Raw genomic sequence first — 26,359 nt, 5'->3', positions numbered from 1 at the left:
AAGTTCAGCACCTGGGCTCAGTGCAGCACCAAAATCCCCAGTCAAATATGGCTATTGTCGCTATCTGCTGTCAGGTCTGCCTCCACCCAAGCGTGCACCTGTGAGCTCCAACAACCATTACTCCCCAATATCACAAGTAAATGATCTGTGGGGAGTGATGAGGACGAGGATGAGCCTTGAGACCAAATCAAAACTATGTGCTGCTGCCGCAATAAAGATGGTCAAACCTGAGTGAAATTAATATATTTAAATGTTGCAATACCTGGGGTCAGCCATCGGGGAAGTATGGAAGCTGGAATGAAATCAGTAATGAGATTCTGTCTCATATTCTGCCATCACCCAGAGATGTATGACTGTGAATCTACCCCCTTGTGGATACAGATTTTAATACAATGTGATGCTAAATAAAGAACCAAACAAATATGAACATCTGATGATGATTATCTGAAGATGTTCACATGATGATCTGATGATTAGCAGATGATGATCAGCTGATAACCAGCTGATGTACAGTTGGTGAAGATCAGCTGAGGATCATGATCAGCTGCTGAACAGTTGGTGATGATCAGCCGATGAACAGCTGATGATAATCAGGTGATGATCAGCCTTTCAACAGTTGATGACGACCATGTGATGACAATACTCTGATGATGATCATGTGATGATATTCACCAGATGATGATCTGATGATGAACACCTCATGATGGTCAGATGATAATCAGCAGAAAATGAGCTGATGATGATCAGCAGATGATGATCATCTGATAACCAGCTGATGTACAGTTGGTGATGATTACCAGCTGATCATCAGTTGGAGATGATCAGCTGATGAACAGTTGGTAATGATTAGCCGATGAACAGTTGATGATAATCAGGTGATGATCAGCCATTCAACAGTTGATGATGACCACGTGATGACAATCCTCTGATGATGATTGTGTGATATTTAGCAGATGATGATCTGATGATGAACACCTCATGATGATCAGATGATAATCAGCAGAACATCAGCAGATGATGATCAGCAGATGATCTGATGATGAACAGCTCATGACGATCAGATGATAATCAGCAGATGATCAGCTGATGAAAATCAACTGCTGACAATATGATCATGATCAGCTGCTGACAATCTGATGATGATCAGCTGAGCATTCACCATGATCTTCTACTTTGGGCTCCATCTGTCCCACACTATGTGTAACTCACTACGTCGTAGTGGCCGTGCTGCGCTGACAGGTGGAGAGGAATCTGTCCTTCATCTGATTGGCCATTGACAGATGAACCAGATTTCAACAGCATCTTCATGGGCTCCGCCTTCCCCTGCCAGGCCGCATAGTGCAGTGGTCGCATGCCTACACACAGAAACACACAATACAAACACACACATGCAAATGTTTCCATAAACACTGGGAAAGCCTTACTAATTAGAAATTACATATGTTCTTGATTTGATGGATTAAATGCAAAAGGACAGTTTAGAGCTGAAAGAAGAAAAATGAATCAATTGTTTGACTGACAGAAAATAAATTGACCAACATTTCAATAATTGCGTAATACACTCAACAAAAATATAAACGCAACACTTTTGGTTTTGCTCCCATTTTGTATGAGATGAACTCAAAGATCTAAAACTTTTTCCACATACACAATATCACCATTTCCCTCAAATATTGTTCACAAACCAGTCTAAATCTGTGATAGTGAGCACTTCTCCTTTGCTGAGATAATCCATCCCACCTCACAGGTGTGCCATATCAAGATGCTGAGTAGACACCATGATTAGTGCACAGGTGTGCCTTAGACTGTCCACAATAAAAGGCCACTCTGAAAGGTGCAGTTTTGTTTTATTGGGGGGGATACCAGTCAGTATCTGGTGTGACCACCATTTGCCTCATGCAGTGCAACACATCTCCTTCGCATAGAGTTGATCAGGTTGTCAATTGTGGCCTGTGGAATGTTGGTCCACTCCTCTTCAATTGCTGGATATTGGCAGGAACTGGTACAAGCTGTCGTATACGCCGGTCCAGAGCATCCCAAACATGCTCAATGGGTGACATGTCCGGTGAGTATGCCGGCCATGCAACAACTGGGACATTTTCAGCTTCCAAGAATTGTGTACAGATCCTTGCAACATGGGGCCGTGCATTATCCTGCTGCAACATGAGGTGATGTTCTTGGATGTATGGCACAACAATGGGCCTCAGGATCTCGTCACGGTATCTCTGTGCATTCAAAATGCCATCAATAAAATGCACCTGTGTTCTTCGTCCATAACAGACGCCTGCCCATACCATAATCCCACCGCCACCATGGGCCACTCGATCCACAACATTGACATCAGAAAACCGCTCACCCACACGACGCCACACACGCTGTCTGCCATCTGCCCTGGACAGTGTGAACCGGGATTCATCTGTGAAGAGAACACCTCTCCAACGTGCCAAACGCGAGCGAATGTGAGCATTTGCCCGCTCAAGTCGGTCACGACGACGAACTGGAGTCAGGTCGAGACCCCGATGAGGACGACGAGCATGCAGATGAGCTTCCCTGAGACGGTTTCTGACAGTTTGTGCAGAAATTCTTTGGTTATGCAAACCGATTGTTTCAGCAGCTGTCCAAGTGGCTGGTCTCAGACGATCTTGGAGGTGAACATGCTGGATGTGGAGGTCCTGGGCTGGTGTGGTTACACGTGGTCTGTGGTTGTGAGGCTGGTTGAATGTACTGCCAAATTCTCTGAAACGCCTTTGGAGACGGCTTATGGTAGAGAAATGAACATTCAATACACGAGCAACAGCTCTGGTTGACATTCCTGCTGTCAGCATGCCAAGTGCACGCTCCCTCAAATCTTGCGACATCTGTGGCATTGTGCTGTGTGATAAAACTGCACCTTTCATAGTGGCCTTTTATTGTGGGCAGTCTAAGGCACACCTGTGCACTAATCATGGTGTCTAATCAGCATCTTGATAAGGCACACCTGTGAGGTGGGATGGATTATCTCAGCAAAGGAGAAGTGCTCACTATCACAGATTTAGACTGGTTTGTGAACAATATTTGAGGGAAATGGTGATATTGTGTATGTGGAAAAAGTTTTAGATCTTTGAGTTCATCTCATACAAAATGGGAGCAAAACCAAAAGTGTTGCGTTTATATTTTTGTTGAGTGTAGTTTAAATCAGTTATCACTCAAATAAGTCAAACTTTTAACTTCTCACATAAGATGTTTCGTTGATTTTTCTCTGTTTTATATCAAAGCAATCTGAAAATCTTTGGACATTTTGGACAAAGAAATGATTGACAATCTCCAAGAAACTGGTGTGTGACACCTTAAAGATGAAACAGTTTTATTAATCCAGAACAGTTTTGTCTCTGCTTTAGTGTGTGTATTCTTAACTGCTTTATTTCTCTCTGACCTTTTTGGTCTCTGATGTCAACAGCAGCCTGCGATTCCAGCAGAAGATTGATGAGCTCCAGATTCCCGTTGAGCGCCGCATGATGCAGCGGAGAAAACCTGAGTCACACACAAACACCAGTTACGCCTGTTAATTAAACTCATTTTGCAAAGCTGCACCCCAGGTATTATTATTAATATTATTTAAATGATGGACACGCAGGCAGCACGTTGGCTTAGTGCTTAGCACTGTTGCCTCACAGCAAGAAGGTCATGGGATCGTTTCCCACCTGTGGCCTTTCTGTGTGGAGTTTGGATGTTCTTCTCGTGTGTGCGTGGGTTCTCTCCGGGTGCTCCGGCTTCCTCCCACATCCAGAAACATACAGGTTAGCTGGATTGGAAACTTTAAATTGTCTGTAGGTGTGCGTGCAGGTGTGCATGTGTTTGTCTGTCTATATGTGGCCCCGTGACAGACTGGCATCCTGTCCAAGGTGTACCCCACCTCACGCCCTAAGACTGCTGTGCTAGGCTCCAGCCCCGTGACTCTTAAGCGGTTGAAGATGAGTAAGTCAGTAAGTGATGGACACACCACCACCAAACAACTGCATTGACCTACAACATGTGAATTGTGTGGGTGAGACGATGATGACGAAGGACATGGTATGTCAGCACAATGTTTATTAGTCATATTTCACCATTAAGTAAATCTGGCAGAATACGAGGTCTATTAGAAAAGTATCCGACCTTATTATTTTTTTCAAAAACCATATGGATTTGAATCACGTGTGATTGCGTCAGACAAGCTTGAACCCTTGTGCGCATGCGTGAGTTTTTCCATGCCTGTCGGTTGCGTCATTTGCCTGTGAGCAGGCTTTGAGTGAGGAGTGGTCCAGCCCCCTCGTCGGATTTTCATTGTCAGGAAATCGCGGAATGATTTGGGCTTTTTTTCCATCAGAATTTTTTCAGAAACTGTTAGAGACTGGCAGCTGGAAACCATTAGAAAAATTTATCTGGCTTTCGGTGAAAATGTTACGGGCTTAGTAGAGAATAAGGAGTGTTACTTGTTATGTGTCGGACGCAGCCCGGAGAACCGACCAGCGTTTGAAGGACCCAGTATAAAATAAGCAGAGCACGGTACAAAGGATAACAGAGTTTAATGAACATAACAGTGCTGTGAAAAAATATAAAAGTGCGCGGTCTGGCGTGGTGGTTTTGCGGTGCGCTCCCAGCAGCGCCAACGGTCCGGAGCCAGAACCAACCCGGACCCAAGGACCCCGCCTACACCCCCCAGGTGGCCGCGACAAACCGAGTCTGTGAAAGAAGGAATCATTATGTGAGTCCACACTCAACACACAGAGAGAATGCTCAAAGGTGCACAAACAGCAAACACTTCCTGGCTTAATTACTAATCAGCTTCCCACCCTGCAGGCATGGAACACCCAGTTCACAAAACTCCACTGCAGAGGAAGCTGATTACACGACCAACATACAGCTCAATATAATAAGGTGTGAGGGACACCACATTTACTGACTGTATAAATGTTAGTCACAAAATCTAACGTACCTCAGGAAGTGTGCTGACGAGCGTGAGACCTCACCCCCTCCTCTTTCACAGACCATGCATCAAACCTGGACGTTCTCTGCATCCACTGATGATGAGATGGCTCCCGAGATGACGATCTCACCCGTCTGGTCACAAGGTCGAGTCTCTGGCAAATACACACTGTGTACTCCAGTCTTAAATGCCACCATGTTCCAATCCATGTAGATGCACCACAGCTGTGAGTCCTGACGATGGTGATCAGGGTGAGGTCCTGATAAACTCAGCTACACAGCCACTCAGTCCCAAATGCGCACCACCTGGAAGGGAAAAACAAAAGACAGGACAGAAAACAGAAACAAAAGGCAGCCAGGCCCCCCCAGCCACACAACAGTTACTGTCGCTTTAAGGACGGCCCCCAGCAGCTGTGGGGCGCGCCGCGCTCCGAAGCCGCCATCGACAGGCTGAACGACCATTTCATTTCTAAACAGATGGCTGTCTGGATACGTGACCATCGTGTGCCATTTCTCTGGTTACCACAAGAGCTGGACATCAACCATTTTCCGGCAGATTTCACTTTTAACAAGAGATTTTGTCATGGAAAGCCGAGCGGAGGCTTTGCGCGTCACGATGGACTCGCTACTGGAGCGAGACAAAACCACCTCCGTTTTGGTCTTACAGGACGGCTTTGAGATGGCGTTCAGACAGCTGTCGGTGGTTTTTCCATCGAGTGATTATCCGAGAAATTGTGGATGTGCCTGGACATGCCAGAACATGTCCCGTGAGGCTTCATCACGGCGTTGCTGTGCGCCATGCGGTACCACCGCGACGCGCGGAATTCCTCCGCACGTCTGTCTCAATGTGCCGAAAAAGTGCTGATGTCCACGTCTTTTCACAATTCCTGTGCTAGTCAGACAACGTCCCGGATAAAACACAGTGTCCAGTTTGGAAATGAACAGCACATTCCATTTTTACAGGAGTTTTTGTCATGGAAAGAGGAGCGGAGGCTCTGCCAGTCTCTAACAGTTTCTGAAAAAATTCTGATGGAAAAAAAGCCCAAATCATTCCGCCATTTCCTGACAATGAAAATCCGACGAGGGGGCTGGACCACTCCTCACTCAAAGCCTGCTCACAGGCAAATGACGCAACCGACAGGCGTGGAAAAACTCACGCCTGCGCATGAGGGTTCAAGCTTGTCTGACGCAATCACACGTGATTCAAATCCATATGGTTTTTGAAAAAAATTATAAGGTCGGATACTTTTCTAACAGACCTTGTATTTGTTAACAAGTATATTTTGAGTATCAGCCTGGAATAAATCTGCCCCCTTGTGGATACACTTTGTAGCTCTTCTGTTTAGGGATGCAGTGATGCATTTATTGGTGGAGTATTTCTTTTGTCTATGAGGTCTTGTCATCATTGATCTGCACCTGCCAGCATAGCAGAGGATCTCCACTTTGATTTCTAGCACTGCCAGCTAATTTTCAATTTCAATTTTTCTATTTATTTTCATTTATATAGCACCAAATCACAACAGAGTTGCCTCAAGGCGCTTCACACAAGTAAGGTCTAACCTTACCAACCCCCAGAGCAGCAGTGGTAAGAAAAGGTGAGGAAGAAACCTCAAACAGACCAGACTCAAAGGTGTGACCTTCTGCTTGGGCCAGCTAATGAACAAAAAATGTGAAATCCAACACATTTATAATAATAAGGTAGCCTCTTCACATGGCTGCATTTGTCTGAGCAGTTACACATCACACTGCCTCCAGAATTTGCATGATGACAGTTGAGAGATTCTGATCGAACTTGAGAAGAATGAGGCTGCATGAGGACAGGTATTGCCACACTTCTGGCATTTCTGTTTCATTTCTATTACTGGCAACAGAGCAGCCATATTTGGTTTTGTTGTTGGGGGTTTCCCATGACAGCACTGTGGATCCCCTAATGTTTTCTACTCCCTACACATGGAACACTTGGAGCTATGTTTGACCACAGTATCATCTACGAAACCAAGCGCAGAGTCAAACCTAATACAGCATTTGCTTTTATAACATAATATGCTCATTTAAATCAAAGCGCAACTTCCGAAACACTCTGTTTTAGTTTAGTTGAACATTTATTTGATAGGAACCGATACATAGAATATACATAGAGAATTGACCATCCAGTGAAATGCATCACAGCATTTATAGCTTGTGCTAATTTCAACTCCCTGCCCCTCGTGTGGCCTTTAAAACAGCAAACATAAAAGACAATCAACAGTGTCTTCAGTATATTATAATATAATTATTAACTGTGTGAAACGTAAATAAAAACAAATTCTTTTCAACCTATATTCAATTGAATACCCACAAAGACAATGTATTTAATGTTCAAACTAATAGACTTTTTGTTTTGTTCAAATATCTGCTCATTTTGAAATGGATGCCTGCAACACATTTCAAAAAGCTGGGACAGTGGCAACAATGCTCAAAGAACACCTGTTTGGAACATTCCACAGGTGAACAGGTTAACTGGAAACAGGTGAGTATATAAAAGGAGCATCCCCAAAAGGCTCAGCCATTAACAAGCAAAATGGGGCAAGGATCACCACTTTGTGAACAACTGCGTGAAAAAATAGTCCAACAGTTTAAGAACAATGTTTATCAACATTCAATTGCAAGGAATTTAGGAATTCAATCACCTACAGTCCATAATATAATCAGAAGATTCAGAGAATCTGGAGAACTTTCTACACGTAAGCGGCAAGGCCGAAAAACCAACAACTGAATGCCCGTGTCCTTCGATCCCTCAGGCGGCACTGCATTACAACCAACATCATTGTGTAAAGGATCTTACCGTGTGGGCTCAGGAACACTTCAGAACACCATTGTCAGTTAACACAGTTCGTCGCTACATCTACAAGTGAAAGTTAAAACTCTACAATGCAAAGTGAAAGCCATATATCAACAACATCCAGAAACGCCTCCACCTTCTCTGAGCCCGAGCTCATTTGAAATGGACAGACGCAATGTGGAAAAGTGTGCTGTGGTCTGATGAGCCCACATTTCAAATTGTTTTTGGAAATCATGGACTTCGTGTCCTCTGGACAAAGAGGAAATGACCATCTAGATTGTTACCAGCGCAAAGTTCAAAAGCCAGCATCTGTGATGGTATGGGGGTGTGTTAGTGCCCATGGCATGGGCAACTTACACATCTGTGATGGCACCATTAATGCTGAAAGGTACATCCAGGTTTTGGAGCAACACTTGCTGCCGTCCAAGCAACGTCTTTTTCAGGGACATCCCTGCTTATTTCAGCAAGACAATGTCAAGCCACATTCTGCACGTGTTACAACAGTGTGGCTTCGTAGTAAAAGAGTATGGGTACTAGACTGCCCTGCCTGCAGTCCAGACCTGTTGTCCATTGAAAATGTGTGGTGCATTATGAAGCGCAAAATATGACAATGGAAACCCCGGACTGTTGAACAACTGAAGTCGTACATCAAGCAAGCATGGGAAAGAATTCCACCTACAAAGCTTCAACAATTAGTGTTCTCAGTTCCCAAATGCTTATTGAGTGTTGTCAGAAGGAAATGTGATGTAACACAGTGGTAAACATACCACTGTCAGGTGAGGGGTCGTGGTTCTGGTGGCAGCCGTCTTGCCAAAGAAAACCTGCACCCTCCTGGCCCTTTCTGGAACAAGTTGCCCACCCCTGACCTAAGCCAATAAGTACCAGACCTCCTACTATGACACCAAATATAAATAAATCCTTGACGTCCTCCACAGAATGGCGCAAAACATGTGACTCGCCATGTCTCCCAGGCGTCGAGAACATAGGCCGCATGGTAAGTTCCCCCGGCCCTGATCTTCTTGTAGAAAAAATGGTGTCAAGAGCATTCAGAAACCAGCTGATCAATTCCATGATTAATCCAATATAATCTGAAGAATTCACAGTCTGGTGAAGTAGGGACTTTGAAGGTTGGAGCAGAGATAAGGGAGAGAGGAGGAGATGCCGTCCGTCCTCGCCGGAGTCCCCAAGCTGTATAAAGGCTTACCTCGTGTGTGTGTGTGTGTCTTTGTGCACATGCGCTTTCACCATGTTTTTACCACGTTTTGGTGCCCCCAGTCACCATACCAAGTTTGGTGTCGATTGCTTAATTACTGTGGCTGTGCATAGCAGAGTCGTGATCTAATTCAAATATATAAGGCTGACTGTGTGTGTGTGTGTGTGTGTGTATGTGTGTTCGCGCATGGGCGCTTTCAACTTAAGGGCCCCAAAGATGTCCCCCTTGGTGCCCCCAGTCACCATACCAAGTTTGGTGTCAATTGCTTAATTACTGTGGCAGTTCACCCCGAACACACACCATGCCAGAGAAACATGAAAACATCCAGCATGTCTGTGGCTTAGGTCCTGTCTGCTTTTTGTGCACAGCTGGAGTTTAATTCAGTGACGTGTCAGTAGAAATGTCAGAATATGTTAAAAATACTCTCCACATCACTTATATTACATCCACAAATGTAAACAACCACTTTCTGCAAGATATGTGGTCACAAGGTTACTAGGTTTTCATTTGCACACACTCGCTCATGTACCCAGCAGGATTGTGGCATTTCAGGCGGTCAGATGGGACTATAAGTTGGAACACGTGCCTTGAAGAGAGAGAGAGAGAGAGAGAGAGAGAGAGAGAGAGAGAGAGAGAGTGTGAGAGAGAGAGGGGAAAGAAAAGTCTTCACAGGAACTGAGAAGTTGGGGTGTACGTCCATGAAATATAGCATGAAACGGAGCAGAGTCTGTGACTTGTCCTGGATGGGACACCAGTCCATCAAAGGTTTCTTCCCCAGCCAATGCTGGTACCCATTTACAGCTGGGTGAACTGGGACATCGCAGATAAACAGGTATACTGAAGTGGTCAGAGACGGAATCAAAACACTCATCTATCAGTTGGTTGTTCAATTCCTGCACCACAGAGTCACCTACTGAAAAACCGTTTAGTCACATAGAAACCTGTTGATTAGGAACTGCAGCTCTCAGTTCTTCTCATGCAATATAGCATTGTTTAGTCTGTGCAATATCTCCTGATTCATGAACCTTATTGCTGTTTGTTCCTGAGCTTTAATTCCTGTCAAACTGCTTTAACGTTTGCCCGTAAGCCTCGTCAGAGTCTCTGCATGGTTTTATTGGACCTCCATGTCCACAGCAATGGAATATTGTGCTTGTTTGTCTTCCGCCTTCAGAGCTCAGACAACACTGCAATTTGTTTTGTTTTGTTTGTTTTTTTGCCTTGTATAGTTGAAATAAAAGCTTTAAATCAAGCTATAAATCTTGAGCCATGCCTTTGAATTCAATTGGCTTCTGACAATATCTCCAGCCTTCTGTTTTTCAATCTAAAGTACTTCACAAACTCTCCATAGTTAAGTGTACTGATTGGTGCAATAAGGTACATTTCCTCCTGTATTGTGTTTTATACAACAGAGTATTCAGGCCACATTTGGGAAAAACAGTTCTGAGATTTTATGGTTAAAATCAAAACATTCTGGACAAAAACAACCCTGTTTTGTAATAGAGTTACAACCCCAATCCCAATGAAGTTGGGATGTTGTGTAAAATGTAAATAAAAACAGAATACAATGATGTGCAACAAAGTTTATCAGTTTGAACGTTAAATATCGTCTTTGTGGTGTTTTCAATTGAATATAGGTTGAAGAGGATTTGCAAATCATTGTATTCTGTTTTTATTTTTTTATTTTACACAACGTCCCAACTTCATTGGAATTGGGACTGTATTATGAGAAAAGTTGTAATTTTTGTGATACTCAATTCATCAGTCAATGATTTCCTCAATCAGTTGATGTTAGGTCATAAAATGACAAAAAAGGGTGGAAAAGCCCAAGATGATGCCTTCAAATGCCTTGTTTTGTCAACAGCCCAAAAATACTTAGTTTACTGCCAGATATGAGTAAAGCAGCTTGTAAAATAAACCAGTAAATATTCCAGCCCAGTCTCTTCCTATTAGATCATGATACCATCACGAAAGGTAGTAGATTTTCTTGGGTTGTCCCCTCGCCTCCTTCCCCTGGTTTGTGACTTATTAGTTCATGATACTATCATGAAAATCTACTTCATTTCGTGATGGTATCATAAACTGATAGATTAAATCACTTTCTTGATGTCATCACGAACTGGCGTGAGACTGTGTTGAATATTCATATAAAATCAAATTTGGTTTTAAAAAATCCTCAAAATGATTAATACATGGTAAATGGTAAATGGACTGCATTTAGAAATACTGCAGCACTTTTCCATCTGCATCAGACACTCAAAGCGCTTTACAATAATGCCTCACAGTCACCCCAATGTCAGTCTGCTGCCATGCAAGGTACTCACTACACACCGGAAGCAACAGGGGATTAAAGACCTTGCCCAAGGGCCCTTAGTGATTTTCACTCAGGCTGGGATTTGAAGCGAGGATCTTCTCGTCTCAAGCCCAACACTTAACCACTAGACCATCACCTCCCCGATACTGAGGTCCATATTGTTATCATTTTTTTTTTGAGTCGATTAATAATCGATTAATTGTTGTAGCTCTACTAACATGAGCACACAAAATAAAAAAAATGCAATATTCAAAATATATTTTACTAGGACACAGAGGGATGGGGAAGTTTGCATATTTTGCATGAAATTGACAGATATGACCAGAGTGGTACTGCTATACTTTGTTTGGTGTTTTGTTGGTTTTTAATGTACTTTAATTTAAGGAAGAAATTAGTATATAGGTTAGAAAGTGCTAAATAAATAATAATTATTGTTATACTTTTCCCCTGTGACCCGGTCCCAGATGAGCGGTTTAAATTTGAGATATGTTTATACTTTTTACAATAAAACAAATTATTGGAACTGTGAAATTATATTCTGTACCAAACTTCTTTCTACTTTAAAAAAAACAACCCACAAAGGAGTGAATTGTCCATGATGTAATTTTTCTCATAAACAGACAAATGATGGACAAAACATTACCACCAAATGCATCTGAGGCTTGAACAAAAGCATGTCACACCCACACTGACACACAGAGCGGTGTTCCCACTGCGCATGTGCTATAACCTACATCTGGATATTTGAGAGCGCAGCCTCCACCTCCCCTCCAGGCCTAGATGGGGATATCACAATGCAGCGGCGGAAACTGAGCATCAACAGGGGTCTGGGGTGGGGGGGTGGGGGTGATGGGGAGCCCTTACTTCTGCCAAGCAGTAAAATCCATGATGAAATATTTATAAGCCCATCTCCCTTTCTTTTCCCATCCTGCTCTTCCTCATCTGCCTGCATCTCTCTCCTCCTCAGCCACCACACTGACGTTTTACACCCTTTACAACTCCATCACATTCCTCTTATTTTACATTGCTTCTGTTTAGTGGCCAATTCACAAATCCATCTCACCTTTTGGTGCACATCATCCAGTATCAATTCTACACATCCATCCATCTATCCTGAGTTGGATCCCTATGGCAGTAAGCTCAGTAACAACCAGATGTTTTCCCAACGCCACATCCTCACTTCCTTTAGGGGATCCACAGGTGTTCCCAGACCAGATGGGATATATAATCCCTCTAGCATTTTTCAAGCCTATCCTGGGATCTCCTCCCAGCTCAACATACCTCTGGAAAATTCCAGAGGGAGGTGTCCAGAAGGTGTCATAATCAGATGCTTGAATCCTCTCACCTGGTTCCTTTCAAAACATAGGAGAAAAGGACCTAATCTGAGGACCCTAGTTTACACCCAGTGTAAAACAGCACACAGGAAGTGTCACACGTGTCTTTTTCATGCCCAGTGCCTATATTGTTTAAGCAGCAATTGCAACTGTGCTCATCTGTGCAGCCATGGGTGTGTTAGTCTTAAAATGGGGTGTGACCACACACCGCGTCAGTCCATTGCTAGCGTGTAGCTATAAAGGATCAACACGAGGACTCAAACACTGAGAACCACAACAAAAGACAGGAAAAACTAATTCATTGCTCTTACTATATAAATAATCATAAAATAACATGTAGACAAGATTTGTCAAAACAGGCTCAGATCAGACACACGGTAATCAGTCCCAACAGCAACAGTCTATCTGAGGGGGAAAGCAGAACAGTAATCCAAAAAATATAATGCAATGCTAAAATACCCTTGGCCGTATGAGCTTAAAAATAGGAAACAGAATGTGACCTTTTGACCTCTTAAAATAGCTCAAGGTTAGCCATCTTTGAACTTGTCCAGGGTCTGTGTCCCAAGAATGTTTCCTGCAAATTTGAAGACCCTGGACCCTGGACCCAGGACTGGACTTATGCTGACCACAGACAAATAAACTTATTTATAAGCTCTATTACAGCTGGGATAAAAGAGTTCCTAAACCATTTTGTCAAGCATCTTGATATTCTGTATCTCCTGCCAGAAGGAAGTACCTGAAACCCTCTGAACAGTGGATGGCTTGAGGCTGCGCAAAATGCTACTTTCTCTTACTGTGTTTTTTCCACACTTTGTCGAAAAGCTAAAATGTTTCTGTTAACATCTCAAAACTGTCTTCTGTTGTAGAGTGTGACATGCTTTTGATGGGTTTCATGTTGTGGAGTGGGATCAGAAGGAGGTTTCTGCTCAGACAACAGGAAATCTCGCTAACTGCATTTTGTACCCGATTGTCCATTTTCACAGACTACGCAAGTTTACTGCTGATTATGGCTAGGCAGTATATCAGTATTCTATCTTTTAGAAGGTGACAGGTAAATGGGACAATACCGTAATACTGATATAACTTTGATATTTGTGTTTCAAGTGTTTTTTCATTCAAGTTGTTTGCTTTTCTTGTCCCCAAGTCCACAAAAAGCAGGCAGAGTGGCCCAACCCCACTCTCTCTGTCCATCAACATGGAGTACTCTTCATCGGACTCAACTTTCTGGCAACATGAGACAGCAGGGTTTGATTTAACACTGTTCAGCTCTACAAAAACCACAACAAAGATAAAAATGAAACGGATACACTTGACATCCTGGGGATATGGAATGAATGGCATAAAAAGGTCTGTTTAGATTGTGCAGAGTTTAGCTTCATCACAGGAATTCAGCTGCATCCCCCGCCCTCCAAGCTGCGGAGAGAAAGTTTCAGTCACAGCGAGAGGAAAAAGTGATGAGACAGACAGATCGCTGCAGTTTTCACTTAAAAAATAAATCTGTTAATCAGACAAACAAAACGTTATTTTGTGATTGGCTCTCACTGCGGTATTGTATCACTTCCTGTTCCGGAGCACAGCGGTGTTTTGCTGTATCTGTTAGCTGTTTAATCTGCGCAGTTAGATTGATCTAGATAACTAGATAATGATTTGTTTCACAGTGTAATCTTCACGTGCCTTAATTAAAGCACTCCCTCTGCTGAATCACCTCTAAATTATTTACACATTATTCACTTTGTGTGTTTTTAGGAATCCGCTAGCTTAGCGCAGCTACTAGCTCTTAGCCGATTTAGCATGGCGGCTTCTCCTGTCTCTCCTGCACTTTTCTACTCTGGGTGTGAAATGTTTAGTTATTCCTCGGCCTCCTTTAGCAGTAATGGTACTTGTAATAAGTGTAGCTTAGTTGTAGCTTTGGAGGCCAGGCTGGGCGAATTGGAGACTCGGCTCCGCACCGTGGAAAATTCTACATCTAGCCAGGCCCCTGTAGTCGGTGCAGACCAAGGTAGCTTAGCCGGCGTTAGTTCCCTTCCAGCAGATCCCGAGCAGCCGGGAAAGCAGGCCGACTGGGTGACTGTGAGGAGGAAGCGTAGCCCTAAACAGAAGCCCCGTGTACACCGCCAACCCGTTCACATTTCTAACCGTTTTTCCCCACTCGGCGACACACCCACCGAGGATCAAACTCTGGTTATTGGCGACTCTGTTTTGAGAAATGTGAAGTTAGCGACACCAGCAACCATAGTCAATTGTCTTCCGGGGGCCAGAGCAGGCAACATTGAAGGAAATTTGAAACTGCTGGCTAAGGCTAAGCGTAAATTTGGTAAGATTGTAATTCACGTCGGCAGTAATGACACCCGGTTACGCCAATCGGAGGTCACTAAAATTAACATTGAATCGGTGTGTAACTTTGCAAAAACAATGTCGGACTCTGTAGTTTTCTCTGGGCCCCTCCCCAATCGGACCGGGAGTGACATGTTTAGCCGCATGTTCTTCTTGAATTGCTGGCTGTCTGAGTGGTGTCCAAAAAATGAGGTGGGCTTCATAGATAATTGGCAAAGCTTCTAGGGAAAACCTGGTCTTGTTAGGAGAGACAGCATCCATCCCACTTTGGATAGAGCAGCTCTCATTTCTAGAAATCTGGCCAATTTTCTTAAATCCTCCAAACCGTGACTATCCAGGGTTGGGACCAGGAAGCAGAGTTGTAGTCTTACACACCTCTCTGCAGCTTCTCTCCCCCTGCCATCTCCTCATTACCCCATCCCCGTAGAGACGGTGCCTGCTCCCAGACCACCAATAACCAGTAAAAATCTATTTAAGCATAAAAATTCAAAAATAAAAAATAATATAGCACCTTCAACTGCACCACAGACTAAAACAGTTAAATGTGGTCTATTAAACATTAGGTCTCTCTCTTCTAAGTCCCCAGCAATCTTCCATTCCAGCTTATTAATTAATCCAAAACCCAGACAGAGCTTTAATTCATAATTCATCTGAAAGCTTGGCTCTTAGTCTTGTCCATCCAAATTGGAAGTCCCAAAAAACAGTTTTATTTGTTATTATCTATCGTCCACCTGGTCGTTACTGTGAGTTTCTCTGTGAATTTTCAGACCTTTTGTCTGACTTAGTGCTTAGCTCAGATAAGATAATTATAGTGGGCGATTTTAACATCCACACAGATGCTGAGAATGACAGCCTCAACACTGCATTTAATCTATTATTAGACTCAATTGGCTTTGCTCAAAATGTAAATGAGTCCACCCACCACTTTAATCATATCTTAGATCTTGTTCTGACTTATGGTATGGAAATTGAAGACTTAACAGTATTCCCTGAAAACTCCCTTCTGTCTGATCATTTCTTAATAACATTTACATTTACTCTGATGGACTACCCAGCAGTGGGGAATAAGTTTCATTACACTAGAAGTCTTTCAGAAAGCGCTGTAACTAGGTTTAAGGATATGATTCCTTCTTTATGTTCTCTAATGCCATATACCAACACAGTGCAGAGTAGCTACCTAAACTCTGTAAGTGAGATAGAGTATCTCGTCAATAGTTTTACATCCTCATTGAAGACAACTTTGGAGGCTGTAGCTCCTCTGAAAAAGAGAGCTTTAAATCAGAAGTGCCTGACTCTGTGGTATAACTCACAAACTCGCAGCTTAAAGCAGATAACCCGTAAGTTGGAGAGGAAATGGCGTCTCACTAATTTAGAAGATCTTCACTTAGCCTGGAAAAAGAGTCTGTTGCTCTATAAAAAAGCCCTCCGTAAAGCTAGGACATCTTTCTACTCATCACTAATTGAAGAAAATAAGAACAACCCCAGGTTTCTTTTCAGCACTGTAGCCAGGCTGACAAAGAGTCAGAGCTCTATTGAGCCGAGTATTCCTTTAACTTTAACTAGTAATGACTTCATGACTTTCTTTGCTAATAAAATTTTAACTATTAGAGAAAAAATTACTCATAACCATCCCAAAGACGTATCGTTATCTTTGGCTGCTTTCAGTGATGCCAGTATTTGGTTAGACTCTTTCTCTCTGATTGTTCTGTCTGAGTTATTTTCATTAGTTACTTCCTCCAAACCATCAACATGTCTATTAGACCCCATTCCTACCAGGCTGCTCAAGGAAGCCCTACCATTATTTAATGCTTCGATCTTAAATATGATCAATCTATCTTTATTAGTTGGCTATGTACCACTGGCTTTTAAGGTGGCAGTAATTAAACCATTACTTAAAAAGCCATCACTTGACCCAGCTATCTTAGCTAATTATAGGCCAATCTCCAACCTTCCTTTTCTCTCAAAAATTCTTGAAAGGGTAGTTGTAAAACAGCTAACTGATCATCTGCAGAGGAATGGTCTATTTGAAGAGTTTCAGTCAGGGTTTAGAATTCATCATAGTACAGAAACAGCATTAGTGAAGGTTACAAATGATCTTCTTATGGCCTCAGACAGTGGACTCATCTCTGTGCTTGTTCTGTTAGACCTCAGTTGTTGTGAAGGTGTCGTAGCACGGATCCACAACAGGGGGCGCAAATGAACGGACAATGAGTAAGCCAAAAGGTAACAATTTAATGTTGTGATATTACACAACGAAACGTGTCTTAATGTTCACAGTCAATAAACACCAGGTGACGTGTGGGCAGGCTCAAAGATAGAAGACGCCCGACGAGAGAGAAGCCGCGTCCCACACGGCTTCCACCACCAACGGCCTGAAGAACACCGGAGCCGCCAAGTCCCGAGTCCCCAGGTGGCCTCTGTCTTCGGCTGTCGACCCTGGTACTGCTGGCAGAAAACAGAAAGATGATGTGTGAGTGTGAGTCCGCACACTCAGTGATTAACAGTCCAGACACCGTTAGGAGGAAGCACCTCCACCTCCAAAATCACACACACTCGTGCAGCTCCTGATCAATCACTTATCTGGGACGGGGTGCGAGGTGAAGCCGTCACTGTCACGCCAATCCTCCAGACAAGGAAAGCACCAGGAATAACGGCTGCAACAGAAGTTCAGATTACTTTTCAACGTATAAGTCAGCAGAGAAAATTACCTTAGTACTGGTAGTCGATTTCTCGGCGGGGAGGTGGAGTTGCAGTCCGGCTTATATGGTGGTGTAGATGAGTGACAGCTGGAGTAATGAGTGACAGCTGTCACCTCCTCTGGGTCTGGCGCCCTCTTGTGCTTGGAGCCCGCACTCCAAGCAGGGCGCCCTCTGGTGGTGGTGGGCCAGCAGTACCTCCTCTTCAGCGGCCCACACAACATCAGTGCTGCTTTTGATACTGTTGACCATAAAATTTTATTACAGAGATTAGAGCATGCCATAGGTATTAAAGGCACTGCGCTGCGGTAGTTTGAATCATATTTATCTAATAGATTATAATTTGTTCATGTAAATGGGGAATCTTCTTCACAGACTAAGGTTAATTATGGAGTTCCACAAGGTTCTGTGCTAGGACCAATTTTATTCACTTTATACATGTTTTCTTAGGCAGTATTATTAGATGGCATTGCTTAAATTTTCATTGTTACGCAGATGATACACAGCTTTATCTATCCATGAAGCCAGAGGACACACACCAATTAGCTAAACTGCAGGATTGTCTTACAGACATAAAGACATGGATGACCTCTAATTTCCTGCTTTTAAACTCAGATAAAACTGAAGTTATTGTACTTGGCCCCACAAATCTTAGAAACATGGTGTCTAACCAGATCCTTACTCTGGATGGCATTACCCTGACCTCTAGTAATACTGTGAGAAATCTTGGAGTCATTTTTGATCAGGATATGTCATTCAATGCGCATATTAAACAAATATGTAGGACTGCTTTTTTGCATTTGCGCAATATCTCTAAAATTAGAAAGGTCTTGTCTCAGAGTGATGCTGAAAAACTAATTCATGCATTTATTTCCTCTAGGCTGGACTATTGTAATTCATTATTATCAGGTTGTCCTAAAAGTTCCCTGAAAAGCCTTCAGTTAATTCAAAATGCTGCAGCTAGAGTACTGACAGGGACTAGAAGGAGAGAGCATATCTCACCCATGCTGGCCTCTCTTCATTGGCTTCCTGTTAATTCTAGAATAGAATTTAAAATTCTTCTTCTTACTTATAAGGTTTTGAATAATCAGGTCCCATCTTATCTTAGGGACCTCATAGTACCATATCACCCCAATAGAGCGCTTCGCTGTCAGACTGCAGGCTTACTTGTAGTTCCTAGGGTTTGTAAGAGTAGAATGGGAGGCAGAGCCTTCAGCTTTCAGGCTCCTCTCCTGTGGAATCAGCTCCCAATTCAGATTAGGGAGACAGACACCCTCTCTACTTTTAAGATTAGGCTTAAAACTTTCCTTTTTGCTAAAGCTTATAGTTAGAGCTGGATCAGGTGACCCTGAACCATCCCTTAGTTATGCTGCTATAGACTTAGACTGCTGGGGGGTTCCCATGATGTACTGAGTGTTTCTTTCTCTTTTTGCTCTGTATGCACCACTCTGCATTTAATCATTAGTGATTGATCTCTGCTCCCCTCCACAGCATGTCTGGGCAGTTTCTTCCTGTTAAAAGGGAGTTTTTCCTTCCCACTGTTGCCAAGTGCTTTCTCACAGGGGGTCGTTTTGACCGTTGGGGTTTTTCCGTAATTATTGTATGGCCTTGCCTTACAATATAATGTGCCTTGGGGCAACTGTTTGTTGTGATTTGGCGCTATATAAATAAAATTGATTTGATTTGATTGTTTTGCAGCGGTTAAGCTGTAAAAGACAAACACAAACACGCAGCAGCAAGTTTCTTGCCTGATAGGTTCAGTGTCACCTGTAAATTCTGCTTATTAGCTACAAAGTCAAGCATATTTTCACTCTGCTACTGTTTGAAGTCTCGCCCTCTTTTTTTTGGGCTTTTTCATACCAACTTTGTTGAACACACAAACACAAAATAATCAGCAAAAGAAGACACATGACAGTCGACCACACCAAAACAGCAATAAATTAACTATTTACATCCGAATCAAAACTAAATAAAAAGGAAAAACATCAACACTGAATTATGTTATAATAAACAGACTGAAAACAAAAACCATAAAGTAACAAATTAAATTGTTGGGAGTTTTTTAAGTGTTACGATACAGGATAAGTCTGCTAGAAAGAATTTTAAAGGAGGATTTTTATTACTGTAATTTAAAATTGTGGATATGAAATTTCTTGTAGATTACAGAAAAATTCACAATGAAAAATGGTCTCTAACCTTTTCCATAAGTGACTAATCCAAATCTAACATTTTCAAAACAGAACTTAAAATCTACAGTGAACCAAAAATAAGTTAACAGATTCATAAGCCCAAAATAAATTAAATAATTGCTCTGGAAGTAAACCGCAAAACGAACAGTCAGTGACAATATCTGTATTAATTCTTGTCAAATAAACACTTGTTGAATAATATTTTATATTTTTTTTTAATATTTTCCACTTTGCTGCTCTTGTGCACTCCCTCTCTGTCTCTCTCTGTCTTTCACTTGCTCTCTCTCTCTCTCTCTCTCTCTCTCTCTGTCTCTCACTCTCTTTCTCTGTCTAGGTTTCTCTCTCTCTCATGAAAAGAAAAGTGATGGGCTTCCACATCACTACAGACATGGTCCTTATTGCAACAGTGGAACAAGAAGACTTTAAAAACAATTGACCCACTCATGTTTACATTATTCTTCTTTGCAAAGCTGTGCTTTGTTGAGCAGGAAAGGAAAACCTTAGATTTCTTATTTGATTAGTTTTAAATAAAAGTGCTTGTGACACCACATGTGTAGCATCAAGTTGAAGCTTAATAATGAGACTAATTCATATAAAATACCATTCACAGTGCCCTCCAAAAATATTGGAACACTTGGTATTTCACACATATTAATTTGTTTATGCCATTTCAAATACAAATACTAAACAAACAAACAAATAATCAAAAAACCTCACAAAAATACAAAAAATTTAAATTTGGAAAATAATCTACCGTGAACTCAAACTGAAAGCAAATCTCTACAATTTCATATAAATTAATTAAAAATACTAATGTGCCACTTTCTTATAATACCTGTAAATAATCAGTTTTATTGGCATTTTTCTTCAAACAAGTCAGGGGATGGATATATGAACCTTTCCAAGTCACTGAATATGTCTCAGACTTTATTTACATCAGTTATAAAGAAATATAAACAGTATGAGACTCTAAATCTAAATCTGTGTGGAGTCAACAGTTCTCAAAAACTAAGTGACTGTGCAAGAAGGAGAAGAGTGAGGAAAGCCCCCAAGACACCCAGACAACCCAGAAGTTATAGGCTTTCCTGGCTGTGATTGGAGAAATTGTGCATAGTGCACGTTTTGCATTTTATATCCCCAGTTATACAGCTTCATGGTGAAGTGGTGCAGAGGAGGACATAAATCCATGTATTGTGTATCTCAGCGCCACATTCCTGTTTCATATAAAACAGGACTGACACAGGTGACCTGCGCACTCATACAATACTTACATACAAACACAGACTGTCTGATCTATTTCCAGATAAAAAAAGGATTCTATTCCGCTAAGAGCTTTCTGCATTCATATTCATATGTGTGCTTATGAATCATAGAAAAGTGGATTTTTTTTGTTGTATGTCACTGTGTTGCTGTTGTTTACTAAACACTTTGTACTGGCCTGATAACCCAAAGGCATCTCTTTGGCCTTGGACCATGTCAGGTCATCACTGTTTTGTCAGCCAGCAGAGAATAAGTGTTTCCATAAGTTTTAAGAATTCACAGATGTTCACATTTTCACTGGCCACTTTGTGGGCAAGCAGGTCGGCAGAGGAATTGCCCTGAAAGAGTCTGTTTGACAAAGCTCAAGGTCAAACCAAACTTGGCACACAATTGTAGGTGTGTTTCAGAACTGCCCAGGCAATGTCAAATTTGTCAAAGTTCAATCTTTGCAGTCAAGGTCTGTATGTCTGTTTGTTGGCCTACTCCTCCCAGGTCCTTAAGTCTTTCCACCAAACGTCGCATGTGGATGAAGGATGACCTCGGAAGGGATAATTTTTGCAAAGATCAAGGTCATTGGAGTCAAGGTCAAGGAATTTGATTTTCAGCCTGATTTGGAATAAACGAGACACGCATATGTGGATAAATTCCAGAATTACCTTGGTATAGTCAGCCAAATGTCAATCATTTGGGTAAAGATCAAGGTCATTGGGAATCAAACATCAGATTTCCAGCTGGCAATGATGTGTTGTCATGTCTTGTTTATGAGGAAATTATATCATAAACAAGGTGACCATGGTCACCTGAAGGATGTGCACTAGAGATGAGCGAGTACACCACTATTTGTATCTGTGTCTGTATCTGTATCTGTTCAGCCATCTAAATGATCTGTAGCTGTACTTGGAGTGGGCGGGGCCTAAACAGGAAGTTGGTGTGGTTTACCATAAATGGGTGGGGCTTAAATCGGTACATTATTTTAAGCCTGAAATTGATATGGATTGATCAGAAGTTGCTATGTTTATTGTTTATTTGAAAACTCTTTATAGAACAGCCTCAAATTTGAGGTTCAAATCAATGATTGTGATCACAAAAGTAAGAGAACTATTTACAGAACAAGTTTTTAATGAACTCAGAACATGAATATTCTTAAGTGTATGAATGAATATTTACAGAACAGCCTAAGAATTGAGATTCAATGTTTTTAGTAAAGGAACTATTTTACAGAACAAGTTTTTATAAACTCAGAACATGAATATTCTTAAGTCTGTGAATGAATAACAGAACAGCTTCAGAAATGAGATTCAATGTAGTAGGAAATTATGAACAACTAAGTATGCATGAACAAGAGTTTTCATACTCAACACAACTTTCTTTATCATTATTATTTTTTATTTTATTTTCTGATCAAACTGATTTTTTTCCCCCAATTATTTAATTAATTACCGTATTTTCCGGACTATAAGTCGCACTTTTTTACATGTTTTGGCCGGTTGTGCGACCTATACTCCGGTGCGACTTATAAATGAAAAATATACCAGTAGGATCTCAATTAATTTACTGTAACAAAACAATTTTACGTGACAGAGTCGATCTATGTTTTAAAATGGCCACCAGAAAAGGAAATGCAATGCATCATGGACACTGTAGTATGGCGGCCGTCCTATAAGTCACGCTGGTCGCGATAACCAATCAGAGAACAGAACGTTGGACGCGTATTCCTCACCTCACCCACAGCGTGTGAAGCTGACGAATACGGTGCTTGCTGTTATTCCGGCATGGCGAACAAAACAGCTTCAACCCTTGGATATCAGTGTGAGCAGAGTGTTTAAGTTGACGCTGAGAGCTGCGTGGGAGCACTGGGTGAGCGACGGCGGAGGATTAGTGTGTGCACTTGGAAGGAGCTGGCGTCGAAGATTGTGAATAGCGTTTGAAGCAGACGAACATGGTGTTTATTCCGGGACGGCTAACAAAACAGCTTCAACCCTTGGATATCAGTGTGAGCAGAGTTGACACTGAGAGCTGCATGGGAGCACTGAGCGACGGCGGAGGATTAGCGTCTGCACTTGGAAGGAGCTGGATCGACAACGCTGGGTGGTCATGAGCTGCGCAGGTAGGTGCTGCATGGTTCGGCTCGCAATGTGGTCCGCAAAATACAAACATATCTGTAGGTAAATGCAGCTCACGAGAGGGCACTCAAGGCTTGTGTGACTGTTCCTGCGACTTCTGACTACCATAGAAAAATAAAAATTTCAACGTTACTGATAACTTAACAAGACAACGGAGAAGGCCCGAAAAAATGCCACCAAAAAGAAAATCATACTCTGCAGATTGTAAGTTACGACTGGTGAAATATGCATCTGAAAACGGTAGCCGTCACAATATTATCATCTGAACTTTTCATGTTAAGTTAACATACCTGTATGTCCATGGGACTTATAGTCCAGTGCAACTTATTTATGGTGAACTTGGTGTGAACTTGGTGATTCATGCAAACATCCAGTGATGGCAAACAGGGAAATAATATGTCAGTCTTGTTCACTGTATTCTTCTCAAAAGCACCACATTTAGTACGAGCAAAGTTTTCCAACTGACTTTATATAACCAGCCAAACTAAGAGCAAACAAACGGTTAAAAAAAAATCAGACCGGAGTGGAGGCAGTGACCGACACAACATGAGCCATTTTCAACTCTGTCTGTCAAATGCACTGTGCACGATACGAAACAAGTTCACCAAGTAATTTTAAATATCATACAAACCAAAATACAGGCGAACTGAAGAAAACCTAAAGCCGCTTTCACACCGGGGCTGCTCCCAGTTGCTTCCTGTGGTGTCATGATGACGCAGGAATTTCTGTGTGAGGTGCGTGCAGCAGGGAGCAGAGAGGAGGTGAGGACGCAGCCTGCAGGTTCTCTGCACAGAGAAGTCAGAGTGAGTCACAGTTTGGCTGCAGCCAGACTGTGCACTCTGACTTCTCTTCTACTTGTTGTTGTGCTGAGCTGCAGGGCTGCGCTCTGAGTTCTGTTATAGATTATCTTTCCTCCCTTGACCAAGAGATGCGCGAACCGTCCTTGAGCAAATGTGGAGTTGTCTGGAGTTCTACTTGATGTCTGAGGAGAGAAAGGAACTAACTGCCTGCAGACAATTTTTTTCTTTTCTTTCCTCCTTTGAACGCGAGATGCGCGCGCAAACGAACCGTCAAGCAAATGTGGAGATGTCTGGAGTTCTACTTGATGTTGACATGTCCTGTCTCAGGACTTATGTAAATGGACTGCATTTATATAGCGTTTTTCCATCTGAATCAGACACTCAAAGCATTTTCCAGTTATGCCTCACATTCACCCTGATGTCAGGGTGCTTCCATACAAGGCGCTCACTACACACTGGGAGCAATTGGGCCCTTAGTGATTTTCCAGTCAGGTGGGGATTTGAACCCATGATCTTCTGGACTCAAGCCCAACACCTTAGCCACTATCACCTCCCCTATGTCCTTTTTTGTCCTTTTTTAACTGTGATGTGAGAGTTTGAGCAGAGAACAAGGAACTAATGCCTGCAGCCAGACTTTTTTTTTTTTTAATTGTTCACATGTGCGCGTGTGAACGAACGTCCATGAGTGGACTAGAGATGTCCGGACTTTTTACTGGATATTTCTGGCAATCAGTCTGCATTTTTTTTCTGTGGTCTTTTTTTTCAGCATGTAGTTTTTACTGTATTAAGTACACGGTATAAAAACAATCCTGCGTGATTTATACTGCGGGAACAATGGAACACAGCAGGAATCATAAATTGGCTTCCGAGTCACGCCGGGTAACGCTTCTTTGCCCCGAGTTATGCCTCTTTGCCCCGACTTGCACTGGAACCACTTCCTTTCTGTGTCGCGCACAGGACGCCAAAAAAATTAAACAGATTTAATTTTTCGGCACCCGACTTTCTTCCTCCTTTGCGCCCCTCGCACTGTTGTGGCTCCGAGCTGCATTGTCTCGGCAGAGAGTTGCTTCCATGCGGCTTCGTCATAATGATGCACGGTGCAACTGGGAGCAACCGGGAGCACCCCCGGTGTGAAAGGGGCTTAAGGAGTACTGAGAGAGCAACGTGAGGTAGAATCAAGCCAAGCCCAGAGAGAGAGAGATCAGATCCTGTCTGTGTGTGTGCTAGAGTGACGTCTGTAGGTGCAGAGACATGTCTGTGTAGGGAGGAGCGGGCACTGTGTGTGAATGGCCAATCACAGAGTGTGAAGACAGTCAGTTAGCCAATCAGGATTTTCCTTCAGCACGAACACAGATATTGACGAGTTTTACTCGTATCATGCTCGTCAAAATGCTTTATCGTCTCAAACGAGTATCCGGCTCAACCCTAATGTGCACATCCTTACTGGGGATAGCTATACTTACATTAACCCTCTACCACCCGCCTCATTTTGACTTGTCAGTATCTCACAAATAAAAAGTGAAATTTCCAGTCGATGGGATATACAGGCTTAGAAGGGGTTAACTATCTACCAACGGATATAACTGACCAGTTAAAATAATCCAACAATCCGCATCCAGATCCAGATCCTGGTTCAGATCCTTCATGGAAAGCATCTGTATCTCAATTAATGTCAAAATTAAATTTACGTGCCAAAATCTTCCTCAGCAAAACAGAATAATGATGTAAAGTAATATTTCCATCAGACGCCACTTTTCAGTTTTACATTTGCACAAAATAACCCACACACCAAAAGAAGGACAACCGAGGAAGAAAGCCTGACGCAGAAACAAGTTTCTTGAAGCACATTTTTGTTAAAAGCACTAAGTTCATTATGAGTCTTGTCAAGAAGAGTTCATGAATCTTAAATGATGACACTTCTGCAGGCTCATTAAGCAGGTGTGCTCATTAAAAAACCCACTAAATTATCTCGTGCATTTTTATTCTCAATGTTATTTCTGCTGTTCGTTTCAGATCACATGGACTCATGCACACAGCAGAAGACCTTCAGAGGTGACAATAAATACATTTATTCCATGAAAGGCATCAGAGGGTTGATGGATACCCTGCACTCTCTACACACCATGATATAAATATACAAGTAAATATTCATATTCCTGTAATAGTGTTTCTCACTCTGTATGACTTTATCATGTGACTTCATTACGAAGTCATTCATACCAATCATTCATTCATTCATTATCTATACTTGTTTATGCTAATCAAGAGTAAGGAGGGGCGCTGGAGCGGGGGGGGGGGGGGTGCACCCTTGACAGGATGCCAGTCTATTGCAGG

General features: G+C 42.3%; 1 protein-coding gene across 9 annotated transcripts in view; it reads right to left on the bottom strand.

Moving 5' to 3' along the window:
- The window catches only part of caskin1 (CASK interacting protein 1), a 333,760-nt gene that overhangs the window by 87,520 nt on the left and 219,881 nt on the right, over nt 1-26,359 (bottom strand). For all 9 annotated transcript variants that reach the window (XM_034189754.1, XM_034189755.1, XM_034189758.1 and 6 more), the window contains exons 3-4: nt 3,413-3,510; nt 1,210-1,355 (exon numbers count right to left, since the gene is read on the bottom strand). In XM_034189754.1, the coding sequence (XP_034045645.1) occupies nt 1,210-1,355; nt 3,413-3,510 (244 nt within the window). The remainder of the gene's footprint in view (nt 1-1,209; nt 1,356-3,412; nt 3,511-26,359) is intronic.

The sequence above is a fragment of the Thalassophryne amazonica genome, chromosome 16, assembly GCF_902500255.1.
Source record: "Thalassophryne amazonica chromosome 16, fThaAma1.1, whole genome shotgun sequence".
In the NCBI taxonomy this organism is placed as follows: domain Eukaryota; kingdom Metazoa; phylum Chordata; class Actinopteri; order Batrachoidiformes; family Batrachoididae; genus Thalassophryne; species Thalassophryne amazonica.
Note: the sequence above shows the minus strand (reverse complement) of the source record. Positions and strands in the feature narration are given on the sequence as shown.